This window comes from Amblyomma americanum, chromosome 1, assembly GCF_052857255.1.
Source record: "Amblyomma americanum isolate KBUSLIRL-KWMA chromosome 1, ASM5285725v1, whole genome shotgun sequence".
Lineage (NCBI taxonomy): Eukaryota > Metazoa > Arthropoda > Arachnida > Ixodida > Ixodidae > Amblyomma > Amblyomma americanum.
The window spans coordinates 528,404,045-528,423,973 of record NC_135497.1 but is presented as its reverse complement, the minus strand read 5'-3'; the positions used below and the strand labels follow the sequence as shown (position 1 = coordinate 528,423,973).

At 43.4% G+C, this 19,929-nt stretch overlaps 1 protein-coding gene across 3 annotated transcripts in view; it reads right to left on the bottom strand.

Annotated features, from left to right (window-relative positions):
• Positions 1-19,929, bottom strand: part of LOC144116259 (uncharacterized) — a 79,124-nt gene that overhangs the window by 13,191 nt on the left and 46,004 nt on the right. For all 3 annotated transcript variants that reach the window (XM_077650978.1, XM_077650975.1, XM_077650977.1), the window contains exon 5: positions 12,478-12,534. In XM_077650978.1, the coding sequence (XP_077507104.1) occupies positions 12,478-12,534 (57 nt within the window). The remainder of the gene's footprint in view (positions 1-12,477; positions 12,535-19,929) is intronic.

Genomic DNA, 19,929 nt, shown 5'->3' with positions numbered 1-19,929 from the left:
ATGATAGGCTTCCTAGTTTCTCACAAATCAAACAATTTTGTTGGGCTGCTGTCACAAGAAAATCCTACCACAGAAAGGGAGACACTTTGCCGGCCACACATTGGGACCGCAGCTGCATGTGAAGACAAACAATGACTGCTCAAGTTTCTACCGGCAGTTTGCACCTACACTAGGGCAGCAACAAGCCGGCATGCAGTCAGGACTGTGGAGTAGATGTGCATGTGTGAGAACATACGTGCACTGAAAAACATCTGGTGCAGGATCCAGGAGGTCTCTCTGGTTCTGGCTACCATACAATCCGCTCAGTTTCACTTGCTTGGACGCTTATCAATGCAACTGTGATGATGTGGAATGTGCTGATGTGCGGAGTGTGGCAGAACGCCGCATGCGGGGTGAGCTCAAGCACACAAGACGTAGAACATGTTTGGTGCGCTGGTGTCGGAAGCTGCGGTTTCCCACTATGTGACACATCTTTTAAAAAGCTCAACGTGAGAAGGCCGGCTCGTCAGATCCGGCTGGATCTCAAGCTTCAGGGACCAGCTACCCTCTTCACACCCATCGCCGGCTCACACACACCTGCCATCCACCGAATGGGCCAGCTCCCCGACGCCCATTGCCAGCTGTCCATCTGTGGCTTCTGGCAGCACGGCCAGCACCTCCAAAAGCAAGCGCATTGGCACCCACAGTAGAATGTTTGCTTTGTCTGTGTCAGCTCTTGTCTGGTTCTCCTTTCAGTGTTTCCTTCATGTGCTAGGTATGTTCACGTGCAAAAATGCGTTTCATGTGCTCGAGTACAGCCTATCTCTGCATAGGGCTCCTGAACAGGCCTCACAGCTAGTTCAGGCACATCGTGCATAACTGTCACTATTCTTCATTCAAACAGGAGGAATGCATTCATCCCTGTTTCAATTTAGCCTGTCTTTCTATACTCCACATAACAAGCAGATTGCAGCAGTGTGCAACCCATAGTTCTCTTGTCTATTATAGGCTGCAGGAACACAACAAATAGCCTCTCAAATATCTGAACAGTGCAGAGCAATTTTCAAACAATTAATACAGTAACTGAATAGGTAGTTCAGGCTGAAGTTTTTCAAATAAGCCAGCATTTCAATCAGTGCTCACATTAACAGAGAAAGCCTGTACCGACAAATCTCTGCGGAGGCATGCTGTGAAGTGGTGCAAGCCACGATTCGCAAATGTGTTCACCAAGTTGGACATGCCTCCTGTGTGCCATCCATCAAAAGTGCACTGTTTCCCCAAGCAAGCGAAGCAATTTCCCTTGAGTTTTCAAATCGCTTTGCAACGAATCACCTCCTGCGAAGATAGAGCAGCTGACTACTAGTACTCCTTCCTCCCTAGAGATGAAGCCACCAGCTGGCAAATATTGGCGCAGAAGAACATATTTATGAAGCGAGCACCATCCTGATTGGCTCACGTTACTGTAGTATTTTCAGTACCAAAGACTACTAGCGAGATGAGGTGCAGCTGCGACTTTCTAATACCTTAGCTTCCCTGACAATGCTGTCCTGAAGCCCATAACTGCCACCTTCAAGGAAGCATCAGAATTGAATGATTCCATCCCACTAATAGGATTTTATTCGACGGATTACATATCTTCCCCGCTTATCCGCGCCTGACCGTTCCAAGCCATCAACCTCACCCCATAATTGCAAGCACTACAAAATGCACGCCGACCATAGCGGGCCATGGTCTGTGGGATAAGACACTTATTGCTGCTAGAGTGATAATGCAGGCTAGTAATAAAATGCACCAAGGAACTGAGGTCGTCCGACTCACCAGCAGGGGGGTGAGCAAGTGTTCACCAATGCTAGGGCAGGACGATTAACGAGGCCTGACGAGACAAGCTCTTCGGATAAGTTCCCACGGGGCTTCGCCCCACTGATCACTGGATGACCGAAGTTCGCGATGCAACTAAAGGTGGGCCAAGAAAATTCTGGAACCATATAAGGTGTCTGGGTAAAAAGTATCAAAGAAAGCAGGAATGGATTCAACATGCCGAGGGAAAGTGTTTAGAAGGAGACGACGCTGTGAACTACATTACATCAGCTATAGCCGAGTCATTTACGAGAGACAGTAGGGTAATTTCCCAAATGAGGGAGCAGCACAGGACAGCATGATAAAAAGGAGCTTAGAAATGACCAATCTTTCATGGAAAAAGGCGGAGGCAAATATTCCTAAATGGACATCTACAGAGACAGACGAAATTCCAATCAAGCTGATTAATAACCTTGGTTCAAGAAGCAAATAAGCGTTGTTAAAAGCATTGGAAACAGTCATACAAATAACCAAATTCCAGACCGCTGGCAACAGGGTAAAATGAATTTGATTTATAAAGGGCAAACATAAAATCCTTCACACCAATTACGATAACATCTGTTATATACAGGCTGGCAAACCAGGCGGCGAAATTAAAAATGCAGACATGTACAGAAAGTAATAAGATACTCGGGAAAACTTTAGAACGGGTTCAGAAGTGGTAGGCGCTTAGGTGATAGACTGCTCGTGCTTACCAATGCATAGAAATAGCTAGGGCAGAAAACAAACCTCTGTATTTAGCCTTCCTGGACATAAGCTGTTCGTATGACACCGTGAACAGGAAATTCCTGTGGAACATAGTGAAAGATCAAGGTATCGGTCATGAGGTAATTAACTTCCTAAAGAAAATATATGGAGATGATAAAACTGAAAGTTACTGCAGTGGCTCAGTGGTTATGGTGCTCAGCTGCTGACCCGAAAGACGCAGGTTTCATCACGGCTGCGATAGTTGCATTTCGATGGAGGCAAAATGCTAGAGGTCCATGTGCTATGCGATGTCAGTGCACGTTAAAGAGCACCAGGAGGTCAAAATTATCTAGAGTCCTCCGCTATGGCGTCCCTCATAGCTAGAGTTGCTTTGGGTCATTAATCCCTATAAAGCAAACCAAATAAAATTGAAATTGCACCGGAAGGGATAAAAAGTACAACTCTTGAGGTACACAAAGGATTAAGGCAGCGTTGTCCTCTGTCACCGCTGCTGTTCAAGCTTTATATGATAAATTTGGAAAGAAGGCTACAAGAAAGTAATGTAGGTTATAATCTCTTATACAAATTAGGTGGAGTGCTCGTAGACCAGCAGCTCCCTGGTTTAATGTATGCCGATGAAATTGTACTATCAGCTGACAGCCAGGAAGATTTGAAGACTCTGGTTAATTCTTGCGGACAGGACTCTCTAGGCTTCACTTTTTTGCACAGCTAAGTCGTGTCTAATGATTTTAACGATTCCATTGATCAGGTGCTTACAATACAAGGTCATGAATACCCAGACTGGCAGAATACAAACATCTCGGGGTACGGGTAAACAAAGGACCAATATACATAGAAAAGCATGAATAGACTGTTAGGGCGAAAGGACGCAGATATGCCGCAATAATGAATCACACAGCTCAGCTGCAGCACTGACGGCAATATGCTTAGAAATGCATTCTGCTTCGCTGTCCAGGTTTTCCTCACAATTCTGAAGCCTACACACGATGGTTGCCTGGCGGCAATACATGTGAGCTACTTTCCTGGACTACATGCGGCAGCATCGACACAGACCAACATCGTCTCCGGTGCTCCTGAAGCCTGTGTCATGATGCCTGTTTATGTACCAATGATTTTGTCATGTCACACGGCGCATTCGCAGGCTATAAAAGACCCACCGGGCCAGCTCTTCCTCAGTGGGCTCGGCTGCACCACGGACGGCAACATGCTTAGAAATGCGCTCTACTTCGCTGTCCAGTTTAGTAGCTAATTGCCCACAAGTTGTTGCTGAAACGACAACCATTTCCTAGTGCTGTTGCCTTGCCCATTCTGTTATTAAAAGGTTTTTGAATTGTGTTTTGCCAGCCACAATTGATAAGTTATCTTTTGGTGACATCGAGGCCAATTCTGGGCCTTGTCAGAAGGAAATGTTATCCGAATTTATGTAAGGCCAAAAATGGATCAGTACAACAGTTGAAAGCATGCGGTGTGCAAATAAAGAAACCAAAAACAAGCTGACCAGAATAACTGAGCATACTGATGGCATAGATGAGCAGTTACACAAACAGAATGCTCTAGCCACGAAGGTTGAGAATATGGAATAAACGGTCTTGAAATATGAATATCAGGTCTTGAGAGTTTGAGACCAGATAAACGACTTAGAGAACAGAGGGCTCAGAAACAACATAATCTAGTCGTATAAGGTCTAGACGAGTCAACTGTTGAGTCAAATGATGACCTAGAGAAAAAAGTACAAGACATTTTCATAAGCACTCCAGCAAGGAGGTAGATGGCATGGAAAGATGCCACAGGACAGGAATAAAAGAAACAAGTAAGTCACGTCCAGTTATTTTGAAGGTTCTCGTCAATCACGAAAAAATGTCCATCTTGAAGACTGCCCATAAGCTAACAGGCACAGATATATCTGAATACTTTTTCAAGTGTGTTCACGACATAAACTGCGGAAAAGTGCAGCAGTAGAAAGAGAAGACAGCACGAAAGTAAAACTGGTCTATGATAAGCTGAGCATCAATGGTATCTTGTTCGGACTGGGCTGAAGGAAAACATCCATGGTTTCAGTTAAGGCAAAGTCTGAATGACACCAGCACCCTAACACTCGGTGCTGAAAGGTAATAAATGTTAACTGTAGGAGTATAGTTAACAAGGTTGCGGAGTTGGAGGCTCTTGTCCTTTCACATGATTCTGCTGTCAGAGTCTGACAGATAGACAGATATAAAACTTTTATTTAACAGAAAAGAGGCTGTCTTGTGTGCTAAGCCTGCACTGGTCCACTAGGTAGTCCCATTTCTGAGGCGGCCTCTATAGGCCATTCCACGTGGCCTTGCTGTGCTTCTTTGTCTTGGAGCAGGTGTTCCTAGAAATCTGGGTCCGGGGCTGGCACGAGTTTTTTTGTGTGTGTGTGTGTGTGTGTGTGTGTGTGGGTGTGGGCTCTGCCCGACATCCCCACATCACATAGTGTGATTTTGTGTACCAACCTCGCTACAATTTGGACATAGGGGACTGAAGTTCCCTCTGATAATTAGTGAAAGCCTGTGAGGGCTTATGATTGATAAGGCTTGAGCCTTCCTCAACATAAACATGGCTCAATGACTCAATATATGATGAGTTTGTTCCTACTGGGTATGGCGTATCTAGGAAAGATTGAGACGGTAGGGCTGGTGGTGTCAGTACTCTTTTAAAGCCATCACAATGTCCTGCGAGTGCCAAATATACGAGATGTTGGAGGTAGTTTTTGTAAGGCTTATTACAATGGCATTAGGTACATTAGGTGTTATATATAGACAAGCACACTTGCCAGTTTCCATGCTCAAAGAACCGGAGAAATACTTGCACGATAATATCACCTTTCAGGGGATTTTAAGTTACCTAATATACACTGGTCAACATTCTCGTTCATAAAACACACAATCTCGTCAGAGACGCAATGCTGAACATTGCATTTATATGTGATGTGCTGCAAGTTTTAAAAGATTATACCAGAATTCTGGAATGTTTCAAGTCAGTCCTGGACTTAATTGTCAGCGGATCCATCAATGCTCAAACAACTTGAGGTACCTCCAGGAATTTGGGACTGCCGAACCGTGATATTAACCCTAAGCAACACTTCATTGGTCAAAAAACTAGAATGTTCATCTTTCCCCGATTTCTCTCAGGCAGACGATGTTTCAATTACTGACAAAGTTGCATTTAATTTGACAAAGTTGCATTTAATTTGGAAGTGTTTGCAAGCAGCAAATGCAATGTAAATGAGTTTCGGTCAGGTTTAAAAGCATTATAATTGACTACAAACTGTTTTCTACCACTAATTATGAAAGGGAAGAAACATAATAAACCCTGCAGTTCTCGTGAAAAACTCCATTTGAAAAGGCTAACATAATTAAAGAATAAAATAAAAAGTCAAAACTCTCCGTGCCAGAAAAAAGAAGTGCGTGAATTAACTTCAAAGCTCAAAGCCCAAGCCAGTAGTGGCAGGCGGCGCTATTATGGTGACTTTTTGTCAAGTTGCACTGCATCGGATCCAGATAAATTTTGGAGAAGCGTTAGCCCTAAATCAAAAGAGTGTGATGTGTTTGAAGTAAATAACACACGGACTCATGAACGCAAAGAAATTGCAAACCTATTTAATGTTTATTTCAAAATCTATTTTTATGCAAGATAATGACATTTACCGTGTTGTGATACAGACCTGACTCCTATTCCTGATATTGAGATAACTGAACACAACACTCTCAGTTTGATTCTTAATCTAGACAACAGTAAATCTTCTGGCCCACATGACATTCCAAATGAGTTTCTCAAACGCTATGCAGAAGGATGCCAAAATATTTATATGTTTTGTCTGTTAAATTTTTGCGCCTTGGTCAAGTGCTGAGCGTCTGGAAGATGCCCCGGATCGAGCTACTCCGTAAGACCGGTAATAAGCAGTACATTCAGAATGACCATCCTATTTCATTAACATCAACCATATTTAAAATCTTGGGAGCATATTACTCATAAACACATTTTGGAATTCCTTGAGAAGCATAACTTTCCAGCAATCCATCAGCATAGATCCCGGAAAGACTACTCAACAATAAAACAATTGTTACAAACAGTGCATGACTTTGCTAATCCTATAACAATGGTAAACAGGCAGATGCCATATTTATGGATTTTTCTAAAGCTTTTGACAAAGTCTCACGCTAGAAGCTACAGCATAAATTTTTTTTAATTCTTAAAAATCCTGACCTAATTAATTGGTCTTCAGATTACCTTAGCGCACATGAACAATTCATTACATTTAAAAGTCATGACTCCAAGAATCTTTAAGACGATTAAAACATTTTCCAGGGCTCGGTTCTTTGGCCTCTTCTTTTTCTCCTCTATATGAATGACGTCGTAAATGACCTTCCCGTAAAATCAAATTATATAGGGACGACACTGTTCTAAACTTGGTAACAGAAAGCCCCTCAATTAAATAATGTTGACTGATGCATTTTAGAAGGCTGCTAGGTAATGTGAATATCAGCTGCTGTCCGTAGATTTTAAGAAGACATTTTTTTATAAGTCTTACTCAAAAAAGAATAAGCTTAATTTCAATTACTCGGCTAACAATACTGTTTCATCTGAAGCAACAGAACACAAGTAACTTGGGCTGTGGATAACTAACACAACCTCAAACTGAATCAACACACTGAAAAAACGTCCACATGCCTCGTTCACTCACTGGTAGGGGTGTGCGAAAGCTCGAAATTTATGAATCGAATCCATTTGATATTCAGTTCGCACTCGCATTCGAGAAATCGATATTTGAAAATTTCCGAATATTCGAAAAATTTCGAATATTTGCCAGTCATCGTATACCACGCTGGCTTTCATAAATTCTGGCTTTCAATTCGGCCATGGCATAAACACAATATCTGGGCAAATTATCCGAAGATCGAGTTTAAAGTGCCAAGGAAACAATTCAAATGCTTTCTTCTCTGGTTTTTATCGTGTAGACCGATCGCATTCGGACAACGCTAGGCATGATCTCGTGCCAAACCCCGCAAGTTGGCTCTCCCACACACGACGGCCAATAAGAACAAGATGGCTGACCACTCGCTTCAAACAATCACAATGAGAAAGCGCCGTTTTTTCTTTGCTCTTTACATAATGCGTTACACACTTAACGCCCATACCCATGGCAGTCGTCCTGTTGCCTCCTTAAATCTCTAAGTGCAAGCTCCGCCATATCATTTTGGTCAACTGTGATATGCGCGAAAGCCCACTTGCGGAACTTTGCATGAAGGGGCGAGTCCAGACAGCAGGGCAAGTGATCGTGTAACGCCTATTTGATGGTGCATTGTAACCCACGCACCTCTTAAATGTGCTCAACGGCTGGCGTGACGAAAGGGCCCCCTGTCATGAGGCCAAAAAAAGCCTGGCTGCGTAGTTTCGATTTCTGAGCTTCGCCACCGGTCCACGGCAATGGCATCTGTCCTACGCTCTCGCCGGTCGTCCGAACCCAGCTCCTCCCCTGACACTTTCGGATGCCGACCGATGCATCACTGGTGATTTCTTTTTTTCTTTTTAAAAGCAGACTTGCTGTTTCGACACCAATGTGCGTTCCCCTTGCTTACGTTCGCATTGTTCTTCCAGCACGCCAAAACTGCGTGCCTGTCATGAGCTTTTCATTTGTGCGATGCAGCCTCCTCATAACATCGCATTTTCAGCATTTTATTTTTTTCGGGGTGCGGAGCATTTTAAAAATCAACCTTTGGATGATACAGGCATTTCTTCCAGTCCCTCGAAATCTAATTAATAAGGCTTTACTCCGAAACTACGCAAAAAAAAAAAAACAGAGCTAGGGATACACAAGCGCAGTTTTGAAGATTAACGTATCACACCAACTAGCCCGCCAGAAAACACTTCTACAAGCTTTCACTGGCCACTGTGCTATTTTTAGTCAGCAGTCATGCGTCGCTTCATGGATTTAATTTTGCATGACCACATTACAGATTATGCTCTCTATCAAGTAGTATACATTTCTGTGCACATCATGTTTTTTTATATGGTGCTGAGTCGGTCTAGTTTTTATTTCAGTTGCAAAGACCATACACTATTTGAACAAAAATAACGGCAACATTTGCCTGCATTTCTTTGCCTGAAATATTTTTTTTCTTACTTAATGATATTCGAAGCCATTTTTTCTTCATATTGTACTCGATTCATATTAGAAAATTTAATATTCGCACACCCATAGTGACTAGCATATAACACGATTATATAACCACCTTTCTCGTGTTATTCTTTGTCTGTGTGTCTTTTGTGTGCTTCATCTGTTCAAACAATTATACGACCAGTACGAGATTATGCAGCCATTATCTGGGATCCCTTTAACATGAAATACATTTTAGAGCTACCTTCATTAGCTTCTCGCCAGAAATTTTCTCCCATTTGCTTATGCCATAAAATCTTTCATGTTTGTCAAAAGGTTTGTAGCACACTCATCACTTCGCTTTCATATATCTCATTACAACTGGACCACACACACAAGGTTGGAATCGCACCATTTAGGACAAAAACAGGGAGTGGCTCCTTCATTTCCGATTGCTCTACATTCATTTTTAGATTCAGGGTTCATTATTGATGGCATGTTTCTAGATTTTTCCAAGGCATTCGATAAGATTAATCAACTTCTTATACTAAAACTAAGTTGCTTTAACATCGATCCTGTAGTACTTAACTGGATAATTGCATTTGTCTAACCGCATCCAGTACCTCACCGCTAATGAGACAGACCCCCCTTCAAGTACCCTCCAATCAGGAGTGCCTCAGGGATCAGTCTTGGCTCCATTACTTTTTCTTATTGATATTAATGACTTACCCTACTGTGTTTCTAGCTCCATTTGTCTTTTTGCTGACCACTGAGTAATCTGCCGTAAAATAACTAATGCTTCTGAGACGAAATTACTCAAGACTGACTTAAATAATATCACTTCTTGGTGCCCTCTTTGGCAGATGGAATTGAATGCTGCAAAATGCAAAATAATGTGAATTTCCCACAGTCAATCACCCTGTCGCAGCTACTCTATTAATCATTCTCCATTTGACTCCGTTTCAGCTTATATGTACCTAGGAGTACACATTACGAATAACCTTTTGTGGAAGAATCATATGAACTACATAACATCCAAAGCCAACTGCATGCTTGGGTATCGGAACTTTTCACTAGCACCATTTTCACTGAAAAAAAAAAGTTATATGCTACCTATGTCCAATCCAATCTTGAGCACACTTCATCCATATGAGACGCCGGCCATGTACCACTGAATAATACCTTAGAGAGTGTACAAAACCGCTCTGCTCATATTATCCTCAATAATTACCACCACACAGCAAGCGTCACCAACATGAAATAAAGTCTAAATTTGGCCCCTCCCCACCCCTCTCGCTGTCCGTTGTAAGATCTCTCAGATTTGCCTCCTCCATAAGATTTATCATTATAACAACCAACTCAGATCACGCCTGATCACACATGCAGCTCATGCTTCTGTGCGCGTCGACCATCACTACAAAGTTGCCATACCTCGCCAAAACACCATGACGTATGCACATTCATTTCTACCAAGAACATCCCGTGATTGGAACCACCTACCTGCTACCCTGGTCGCTATCACCGACGACCATCGCTTTCGTATTTCACTAACATTTTGAAGTCCTTTTTTTTATTATTAATCGCACTTGGCGTTCATCCCGTTCTGTATGACTGTTCCTTCATTCTTTGATACGTTGGTGCGAAGGCATCTGACTTCATACGCTGTGATGTGTTCAAACCAATCTACTGCGCATTTGGAACTTACACGTGTTTTTTGGATAAGCGCAGTTTTTGTTTTTTGTTGTTGTTGCCTTTATCCTCTCCATTTTTCTAAACTTAATTGAAATTGCAGAGTGCCGTTTGTATTTCTGCCCCTCCCTTCTAAAATGCTTTTGTAAGCCCTGAGTATAAAATAAGTAAATAAATATACATTAATTACATTTTCGTCCAGATATGCAGCAGGGCAGAGGCATCAACTAGGAATGACACCATTCCGCATAAAAAAAAACAACTGTTTTAAATATTCCTTCTTTCCTGGGACTACAATTAAATGGAATACCCTGACTAATATCGAAGTTGCTCAACATTCCATGTCCATATTTGCTCCTAATTTGCTGTTAATTTTGTTACACGCTGAAATATGTATTTTTTTTTCATGCCACTTTTCATTGAATGACGATGTTGTTTGTGTTGTTACTGAAGCAGTGTACTTTGCCTCCATTTTGTTTCATTTCCTGCATTTATGTTCCGATATATTATATGTCCACCCTGCTAAAGTCCGTTTTGTGGATTGCATTATCTGTAAATGCATAAATAACAAATAATTATATAGGAGGGCACAACAGGTATGAAGTATCGGGGCTTACTTTTGGGAATGCAGTTCTGCGCTTAAGGGCAGAAGTTCAGTCGAAATTAGAAGTAAATCAGAGAGCTGTTGGAAGATTAGCCCTAGGTGCCCACGGGAAAACCACAAACGAGGCAGTACGGGGGGATATGGGCTGGGCAACGTTCAAAGCACGGGAAGCTCAGAGTAAAATACTATAGGAAGAACGCCCGAGGAGATTGGACGATAACAGGTGGGCAGCTAAGATATTAAAATACCTATAAGAAAGAGCGTTGACCTGCACTGTAAGATAACGACCAGGAGACTAACCAGTAAGTATGCAGGAAACAAGTACTAACAAATAAACAGCTTTAAGTGATAGGTAAAAAATGCAGAAGGTAAAAACTGGACTAATTCAATGGAAAAGGACCAGACTGTAGAACTATATAGAAACCGTAAAAGAGAAATCGGGAAGGAATTGTTCTCTGATAACTGAATAGGTAGTGTCCTACTTTTTGAAGCCAGATAAGGGAGTCTCAGAGCATGAAGCTACCAAAGGAAGTTTAACCAAGAAGATGACACATGTAGAGTGTTTGGTAAATCTGTAGTATGTGGAGGTATCCACCCAGATGTCGATGCAGGCACAGTTACTCTCCATGAGGCTCAAGGGTTTAGAGATAAGAAAGGTGATGTAAATAAATCTGCGGTGGAAGTTAGTAGACGGAAGTGGCTCAAAAGCAGGGCAGTGATAAGGTTACAAGTTCAGGATTAAAATTTTTATTTAAAGCAAATGGCAAATTTATAGATAACACTTAAGTTTGACGGATTGCTTAACCATTAAATGCTTTCTGGCATTCACGTATGCTGGAGGATTTCTGTCCCACAGGGTTTTTGCTGCACGAGAATGGTTCCAACTTTGCGTTTGAAAATTCACGCCATATTGGCAATACACGCTCACTGAGAGGTGCTGCCAGCTCTTTGGACTATAAGAAGTGTTAGAAAATTGCTTATCCTACCTTCTTACAGAGAAAGAGAACTTCGACCTTCAGCAAGTCCCATGGTTTGCTCCCGTGGTTTTGGTTTCTCCGTGTGACTAACAGTGTCCATAGTTTGTTTATTAGCGATGCTTGCAGGGTATTATCACTCTCCTCGTTTACTGAGCTTCCAGACCATTGTCCAAGGTAGCCGTACACAACGAGGGAGTCATGTGCACACCAACACAACTCAGTGCCCCACGCGTTTTATGTGTACAGACTGATGGTGCCACTGCCACCCTTTGCGGCATTCTGGGGCTGGTGGCTTTCAGTTCGTCGATCTCGGCGCAGACGATTACAGAGTTACATCAATCGCGGCTGAATCAAGTAAGTATCGTTGTAAAACTTGCTACGAGACAAAAGTTATCACAATATACATGCTCTGTGCTCAGTATTACCGCAAACGAACCAGCGGTTGAGGCGAGAAAATGTTCTGAAGTCTTCACGATAACAATGCACAATACTGTATATGTCGCAGCAGTACCTCAGCACTAAAAGAATGCATCCAAAAGACTCACAGTAGCTTCTTGTTTGCTTGGAAGCTTTTAGACGCCCGGGATTTTCCTTTTGGCCTTCTGAAATAAAGCAAAGCCGCATGGCAACTCAGCATGATATGAATAAAAAGACCAATTAAGGCAGCAATTTACTGCCAATGTAATAGGGAAGCAAACAAAGTTTGCTCCCCCTGCATTAGCGCCGCCTCTCCTCTGGCGGTCATTTCGGAAGTTTTGACCGGGCATGTCGCCAGCGGAGCGCATTCAGTCAGCAACACCTTGACTGGTACACATATTGCTGGCACCACTGGCACTATCTCCTTTATTGCATGCACGTGCAGTCCTGCTCGCAAGGGTACAAAAGAGGGGTTGCCACTCGTTATGCGGCACGGCTGGAATTCCGCAACGTTCAAAGAGTGGAGAAACTTATTGTTGCGTCGAGGGCTGCCACAATGATTTTCTGAACACCAATGGCCAAGATATGCCAGCGTAATTATACAGATTTCCTGGACATGACCTGCATTCTTGGAAAAAAAAAAATTCATATTGGTAAATTGCGAGGTACTCTATGGAAATATTGAAGGTAATGGCCCATCCTTTCAACGTGTAGTAAAGTCTTTTAAAAGTTTTCCATCGCTCGCATAGAGCAGTTGACGATACCAAAAACGTTAATAGCAAAAAAAAAAAATGCAAGCCTGTAGATGGGAGATTGTTATAGCCAAATTTTAAAGTATATGAAAAAATGCTTCAATACACTCTTTCTTGTTCAAAAATGTTTTTGTCTGCAATTGTTGAGTTGCACTAATGAAACTCCTTTTTATTTTTTTTTGGGGGGGGGGGGGCAGTAAAGCCCTGCACAACTCAGGTAACGCATAAAATTATTTTGGAGACTGATATCAACAGCTGCGTTTTGCAGATGGGTGTGAGACAAGGTCAATGATCGGCATATTGTTCCAACGTGTGATGGCTGGCACAATTTAAGAAGTTACTTTACTACATGTAAAAAATTTCTAAAAATAAAAGTAGTCAAAATGTTTGCTTGCACATGAATGAGCACTTGCATATAAGCGATGGCTCTGCACATACATTGTTTTGGGGATGCGCGTGCGCTATGATCGGCATTAAAATAAACTGTTTATCTTAGTGGTAATGATTAAGCAAACTAGAGCATTTTTCCGTTAGCCATAAGCGAGCAGCTGGTAGGCGCATTTCGAGCGGGTTTTCGTTTTTCTCTTCAGCCTCGCGTATTGCTTTACGGGCACTTCATTTTATGTTCGAATAAAAATTATTTTAATAGTTATAGAAGAACATAACGAAATGGCAACTATTTGGCCAACTGAGTTGTGTGGGCACCGAACTGCTCAGCCATCCAACAAAATTAAGAAATTATTTTGTGAAATTGACCGTGCCAAAAAAAAAAAGGTATGTATTTACCTCAAATTCCACATCTTAAAAGGATCTTGTCATCTACTTGCGACACATATTATGTGTCAGTAAAGGCGTTTTCGTCAACAATCAGCTCCCCGGAGTGGACCTGATCCACTAGCAGTTCTCCTTTTTTCAAGTTTGCGCTGCGAAAAAAATTTTTCACTATTCCGTTCAATCTACATCTCAAAGTATACTGTCGCGATAGAAAGAAATACGAACAGCGTGCGCCTACGCCCTCAGCTGTTGCAATTTATTTCCGTTATGATTATACTTGGCTCGCAACACAAATGCTCTAGAGACATCCACGATACAATATTAGACCACTCTAGCATCTTTTGGTTACCACCCAGGTACAAGCACATTGAAGATAAATTCCAACTACGCAGCGTGTCAGCGCCGCACTGTTCACATTTCTCTCTGTCACACCTTGCATTTTCCTCATCCTCTGAAGCTCATCAGCATTCAAGCAAGAAGGAAAAAGCATGCGACTGACCAAACACATTTGTAGGCAGGCCAACGCATGCAAAGCACGTGCAGAACTGGCCTTTTTCATTTCAAGAGAAAGCGCGCTACACGCGCAGCTACTCAATAGGAGGGGTGACCGGTCTGCCCGGTCAATTATGATGAGTCGGCCGCGGAGAGGACGGACGGACGGACGGATGGACGGGTGGGTGGGTGGGTGGGTGGGTGGATGGGCGGGCGGGCGGGCGGGCAGGCGGGTGTATGTATGTATGTATGGAAGGGTGAATGGATGGATGAGTGGGTGGGTGGGTGGGTGGACGGATAGACAGGCAGATGGATAAGGCTGAACCCTTTAAATCAGGCGGTGGTTCAAGCCACGTAGCCATGACATGTGAAATTTTACTCTTCTTGATTTTAGGGACCAATCAAATAACCTTCGCTTGGTTACTTCTACCCGCTTAAAATCTACTTTCCCTTCACTGTCCTTAAACCCCAATGCCTTGGGTAAATCAGCCCCGCTGCTTTCCACTGTAGGGTGAAGCCCTTTACAGAAAAGTATCAAGTGTTCAGCCGTTTCCTCCTCCTCTCCGCACGCAACGCACGTGTCTATCTCATGGTACCTGACTCTATGTCTTAGTCCGCAAAACTTCTATCCTGGCCTCAAACAACAACAAAGAGCTTCCCCTACAATTATCACTGGCACTTGCAGCGCCCCCCTGGGAAGCTGTGGTCCCCTATAAGCATCAATGCACATAACAGCCAGTAGCAAGACAGCCACCAGCATACATCCTGTGATGAAGCACCACTCGTGGATGCAACGGCCCAGAGATAGTGTTTAAGCTTTAACTTGCTTGTCTGTGATTTGGCAGTGGACTAAAGAAAAAGGGGTCACGGCACCACCACTCTGATCCCATGGTCACCACTGGTGTTTCTACAGGTCCTGCTGCTGATTTTCCTGGGCTGGCCATGGACGATGCACAAGATGGAATGGCTAAACGACACAGGCTCCCAGCTCTGCGCACTTTCATCAACCGACTGCGGCCTATCAACATGTTTTTTGCCTGCTTCACCTTTTCTGGATGCTCCGCTACTTCTGGATGCAATGGTCAATTCCGTCTGGCAAAGCGGGACCGTAACTGCTGATCGGGCGGTACAAATGTACGCACCTTTCGAAGCCCTTCTGGGCCATGGCACCGCCACTGCGATCCCTGGCTCAGCACTGATGTTTCTACAGGTTGGTTACTATGACGCTTACTGTTACTGTGACGATGATGTCTGTCTTTTAGCGGTGTCATGGCCACCTCATGTTTTGAAATGTGTCCGCACTTGTGTATCATATTTATGGTGTCGGCTAGTTTTGGGAGGCGATGTCAAGCTAAACCCGGGACCCATGACTAAGGCTTAAGAGGAAAAGCTTGACCTTGTGGCCGGTTCTATCTTATGCCTTGAACCTAGCAATGCAGTCCTTCAAGAATCTGTCAACAAAGTACTCCAGACTCACACAGACTTAACATGTGATTTAGAAAAACTGACAAAGCGAGTTCATGATTTAGAGCAGAAATTTGCAATCTCGCCATCTGCCGAGTTCGTGGTGAACAGTGACAAACAAGGGTCTTGCAGTTGCACAAGAAAAAACTGTTGACCTTGAAAATCGCTCTAGGCGGCCCGATGTTCTATTTTACAGTATAGCTGATCCAGAGAAATCGGAAACTTGGGAAGAGTCTGAACGTCTCATACATGACTTTTGTAAAGAAAACCTTGGGCTTACTGTAGAGTCTGTTTCCAGGGCGCATCGCGTGGGCCACTTTTCTTCCAAGAAAAAGTGGCCTATCATAGCCAAATTCTTTAATGAGAGGGAAGTTGACTTGGTCATGAGCCGCGGCTATAAGTTCAAAACACCAACTTAAACATCTCGCGCGATTACTTCGCAGCCGTTCGCGAAAAGTGATGGAAGCTTCTCCAGTTCTCAAAATCAATTAAGAAAGATGGGGATAAAGTGCAACTTGTTTTCAACAAGCTTTTCGTTAATGATAATCTTTACGCGTGGAACGCCAATGAAAGTCTGGCCATTTTTATATCAGGGCACGATGACGTCCTCCCTCTGTTTCCTGAAGCCTAGGTTCATCTACCACCTCACCTGCCAAATTACATTGTGGTGATAACAAATGTCTCTTTATATATCAATATTAGAAGTGTTGTGGCCAATGGTATTGCACTATCATCTTTCATAGATTCATGTCAAGTTTCTTTAGTGATACTAACTGAGCGGTGGCTGAACAACACTACTCATGATGTCAGCATCTCTACCAGTGCATGGAATTTCAAGTTTTTTCGCTGTGATAAACAATTGCGAGGGGGGGGGGGGGGGGGGGTGTTCTCATCGAGATAAAGGAGGAATTCATTGCCACGCCTATTGTTATCGATTCTTTCCTTCAATGTGCTTGGATTTCTTTGAAGGGTGCTGCATTTCGTGTTATCATCAGCGTTTCCTACCGTCTGCCCGACATGGCTGGTGCGTTTTCAGATGAATATCATCAAGTGCTAAACAAAATGTATGCGTGTTTTCCCAATTCGACTGTTATTAAACTTGGAGATTTAATTTTCCACGCATAAATTGGTCAACACTTTCCGTAGCAGCCACAGATGCAGCAGCACATTCTTTTCTCAGTACTTGTCTTGATTTTTCATTAACGCACCTCATTAATCAACCACCATGATCAACTAAAGCCTCTGCCAATGTACTTGACTTAGTTCTGACAAACAAACCTGATATATTTTCAGGCATAACTCATGAAGAAGGCATCTCTGACCATGATATGACCACTGGGTGCATTAAATTTTGCGCTAGTAAAAAGATTACTAAAAAGAAAGATGTTGCGGCAAAGCCAATTTTGACGCAATTAACACAGAATTATTGAAGTTTTCAGATGAATTTTTGCATGATTTCTGTTCTTGCTCTATAGAGCAGAACTGGATCCCCTGACCTCACTCATCGACCAGTTCATTCCCATGTTACCTGTGATAGCAGTTCTCCTTGGTTTACCAACCGTCTTCGGCGGCTGAACAACAAAAAGAAAAAAACTATACAGACAGGCAAAACTGAATGGTCTTGAGAGTTCACATGACAAATACAGAGCATGTGAAAAGGATTATAAGGCACCATTAAAATCTACTCGGCGCAACTTTTTTTCTCACGACTTGTCTTCCATGCTGAAAAATAATATTCGCCGTTTTCGGCGTGTGGTAAACCCAGCAGTTCGACCTAACATCACTCTTACAGATTCTATTGGTGTTCCTATCCCCGATTCAGAGCGTGCTCAACTTCTTTACAATACGACTGTAACTGTGTTTACTGATGGAAGACATTACTTCCTTGCCTACATTAACTCTTTCGTTACCATGCCTATTCAAATTGATCCCCAGTGATCGATGCTTTATATCTCCGATTTCGACAGGTTGGAATCGTTTCACGTGCACCTAGCGCCGTCCAGTGGTTAGTCTAGGCACTGCACTTGTAGAAACAGTTTAAATTTTCCCGCTCTGGTGACGTTCTGATTTTTTATGCACCTTTTTGAGAACTAATGTGCATGTGTTGTTGCGAAAGGGGGCGTGGCGGCCGCACTAGAGAAAAAAACCTGCCACGTGTGGTAATGCAGCATTAACATCAAATTTTTGTTATCAAAAGACTCCCAACAAGTGAAATATTGAATCATATCGTCGGCTTTGTTATCTGGCAGTGCTGAGTGGTGATAATTACCCGAAAATGATGCCAGCTATTCACTAGTGAGCTCTGACTTGGAGTCCGGGTGGTTTTATTCCACGAAAATGCATTCCTGAAGGTCCGCCGCATGTCCAGCATGTATACCTGGCCTTTAGAGCCAGTTTGCAGCAGTTTTGGTTTCGCTTCTCTTGTTAAATCTGCTAGAGGGCCGCATCCGTTGTTACTATATCGCTACAACGCCAGTCGCTTTGGTCGCTGCCATGGCGGCGGCATCCCTCGCGACTGCGCCGCACGGAAAGCATTCTGCTCGAAAGTATTCTACACCCGCACCTGATTTTAGTGACGAGGATTCGAGCTTCGAGTCCGAAGATGACAGTACCTCTGCTTCAAGCTCTGACGGCGATGATGTTTCAAGTCAGCCCGGGACATCCGCAGCTGCTCACTGGTGAGCTACCTTTACGGCTTTGAGCAGTCACCGGCGTCATGAGCGCTTATCTGCCGACCTTTGTGCACAAGCTTAGGGCTATTCTTGTTATGTGCAGGGTCCGTACGTCGCTAGGCCAGGATGTGCTGCCACCGGCTGTGAAGAAACTTCAGTTCACGCCAACAAGGCCGCCCTGAGCACACCTCGGCCCAGCACTTCGGAGCAGCGCAAGACGTTTTACAACAGCGCGCAATTTTTTCCTCCTATTCCTCACCGCGGAAGTGATACATGCTATCTGCAAAAATACGAACAAATATGCTTGGATGCATATTTTGGACCTTCCAACTTATGCTGAAAGAGATGGGTCATGGAAAGAAGTGACTCCCGATGAACTAGTGAAGTTCATTGGACTGCTCATTTATATGGGCATTGTTAATGTGCCACGCATCCACCTTTACTAAAATACCAGTGGGCCTTTTTCAAGGCTTCTTCCGTGGAACATTATGCCAAGGAGACGGTTTTCTGCACTTCTGCGCTTCCTAAGTGTCACTGATCCGGAGGCGACTACTGTAGCTTCACACGGCAAGCTGCACCGCATATTGTGGCTTCTGCAACATGTGAATACTACTTTAGGAGAACTTTTTCAACCTGCGCGGAACCTCTCTGTGGATGAAAGAATGGTGAAATCGAAAGGAAGATTGGGTATTCGGCAATATATGCGGGACAAAGTTGTAAAGTGGGGATACAAATTGTGGGTGCTAGCCAATTCGCAGACTGGCTATTCCGTTCAATTTTATGTGTATGCAGGCAAACAGGAAACAGCTAGTGCAAGTGGACTAGCATTTGATGTGGTGACACAACTGTGCAATAACTACCTCAATGAAGGATACGTTATCTACATGGATAACTTTTACATATCTGCGTCTCTCTTTGCTCACCTGCAAAATCACAAAACCCTCGCTTGTGGCACGACACATAAAGATCATCGGTGCTTCCCATCTGAACTGAAGGACGTGTCGTTGGAGAAGAAGGCAAAGAGAGGTGATGTTCGGTGGCTCCGACGGAACAACATCCTCTATTTGCAATGGAAGGACAGGAAGATTGTCCACATGATGTCTACAGCACACACTGCCAACAGGCATGTAACACCCACAAGAAAAGAGAAATGAGGGGGCGTGTGGACTACCATCCCAATCGAGAAGCCGCTACTGATTGACGACTATAATTCTGGGATGCTCGGTGTTGACAAGTCGGATCAGCTGATTGCATCTTATAACGTTTTGATGAAGTGCGTGAGGTAGTGGAAAACACTTTTCTTTCATTGTACTGACATCGCTGTTGTGAATAGCTTCATTATTTTTCAAGAGCACCACCAGCAACACCTCTCGACACCGGAATTTCAAAGGAGCGCCCACTTCGACCAACTTTCTTTTCGGATGGA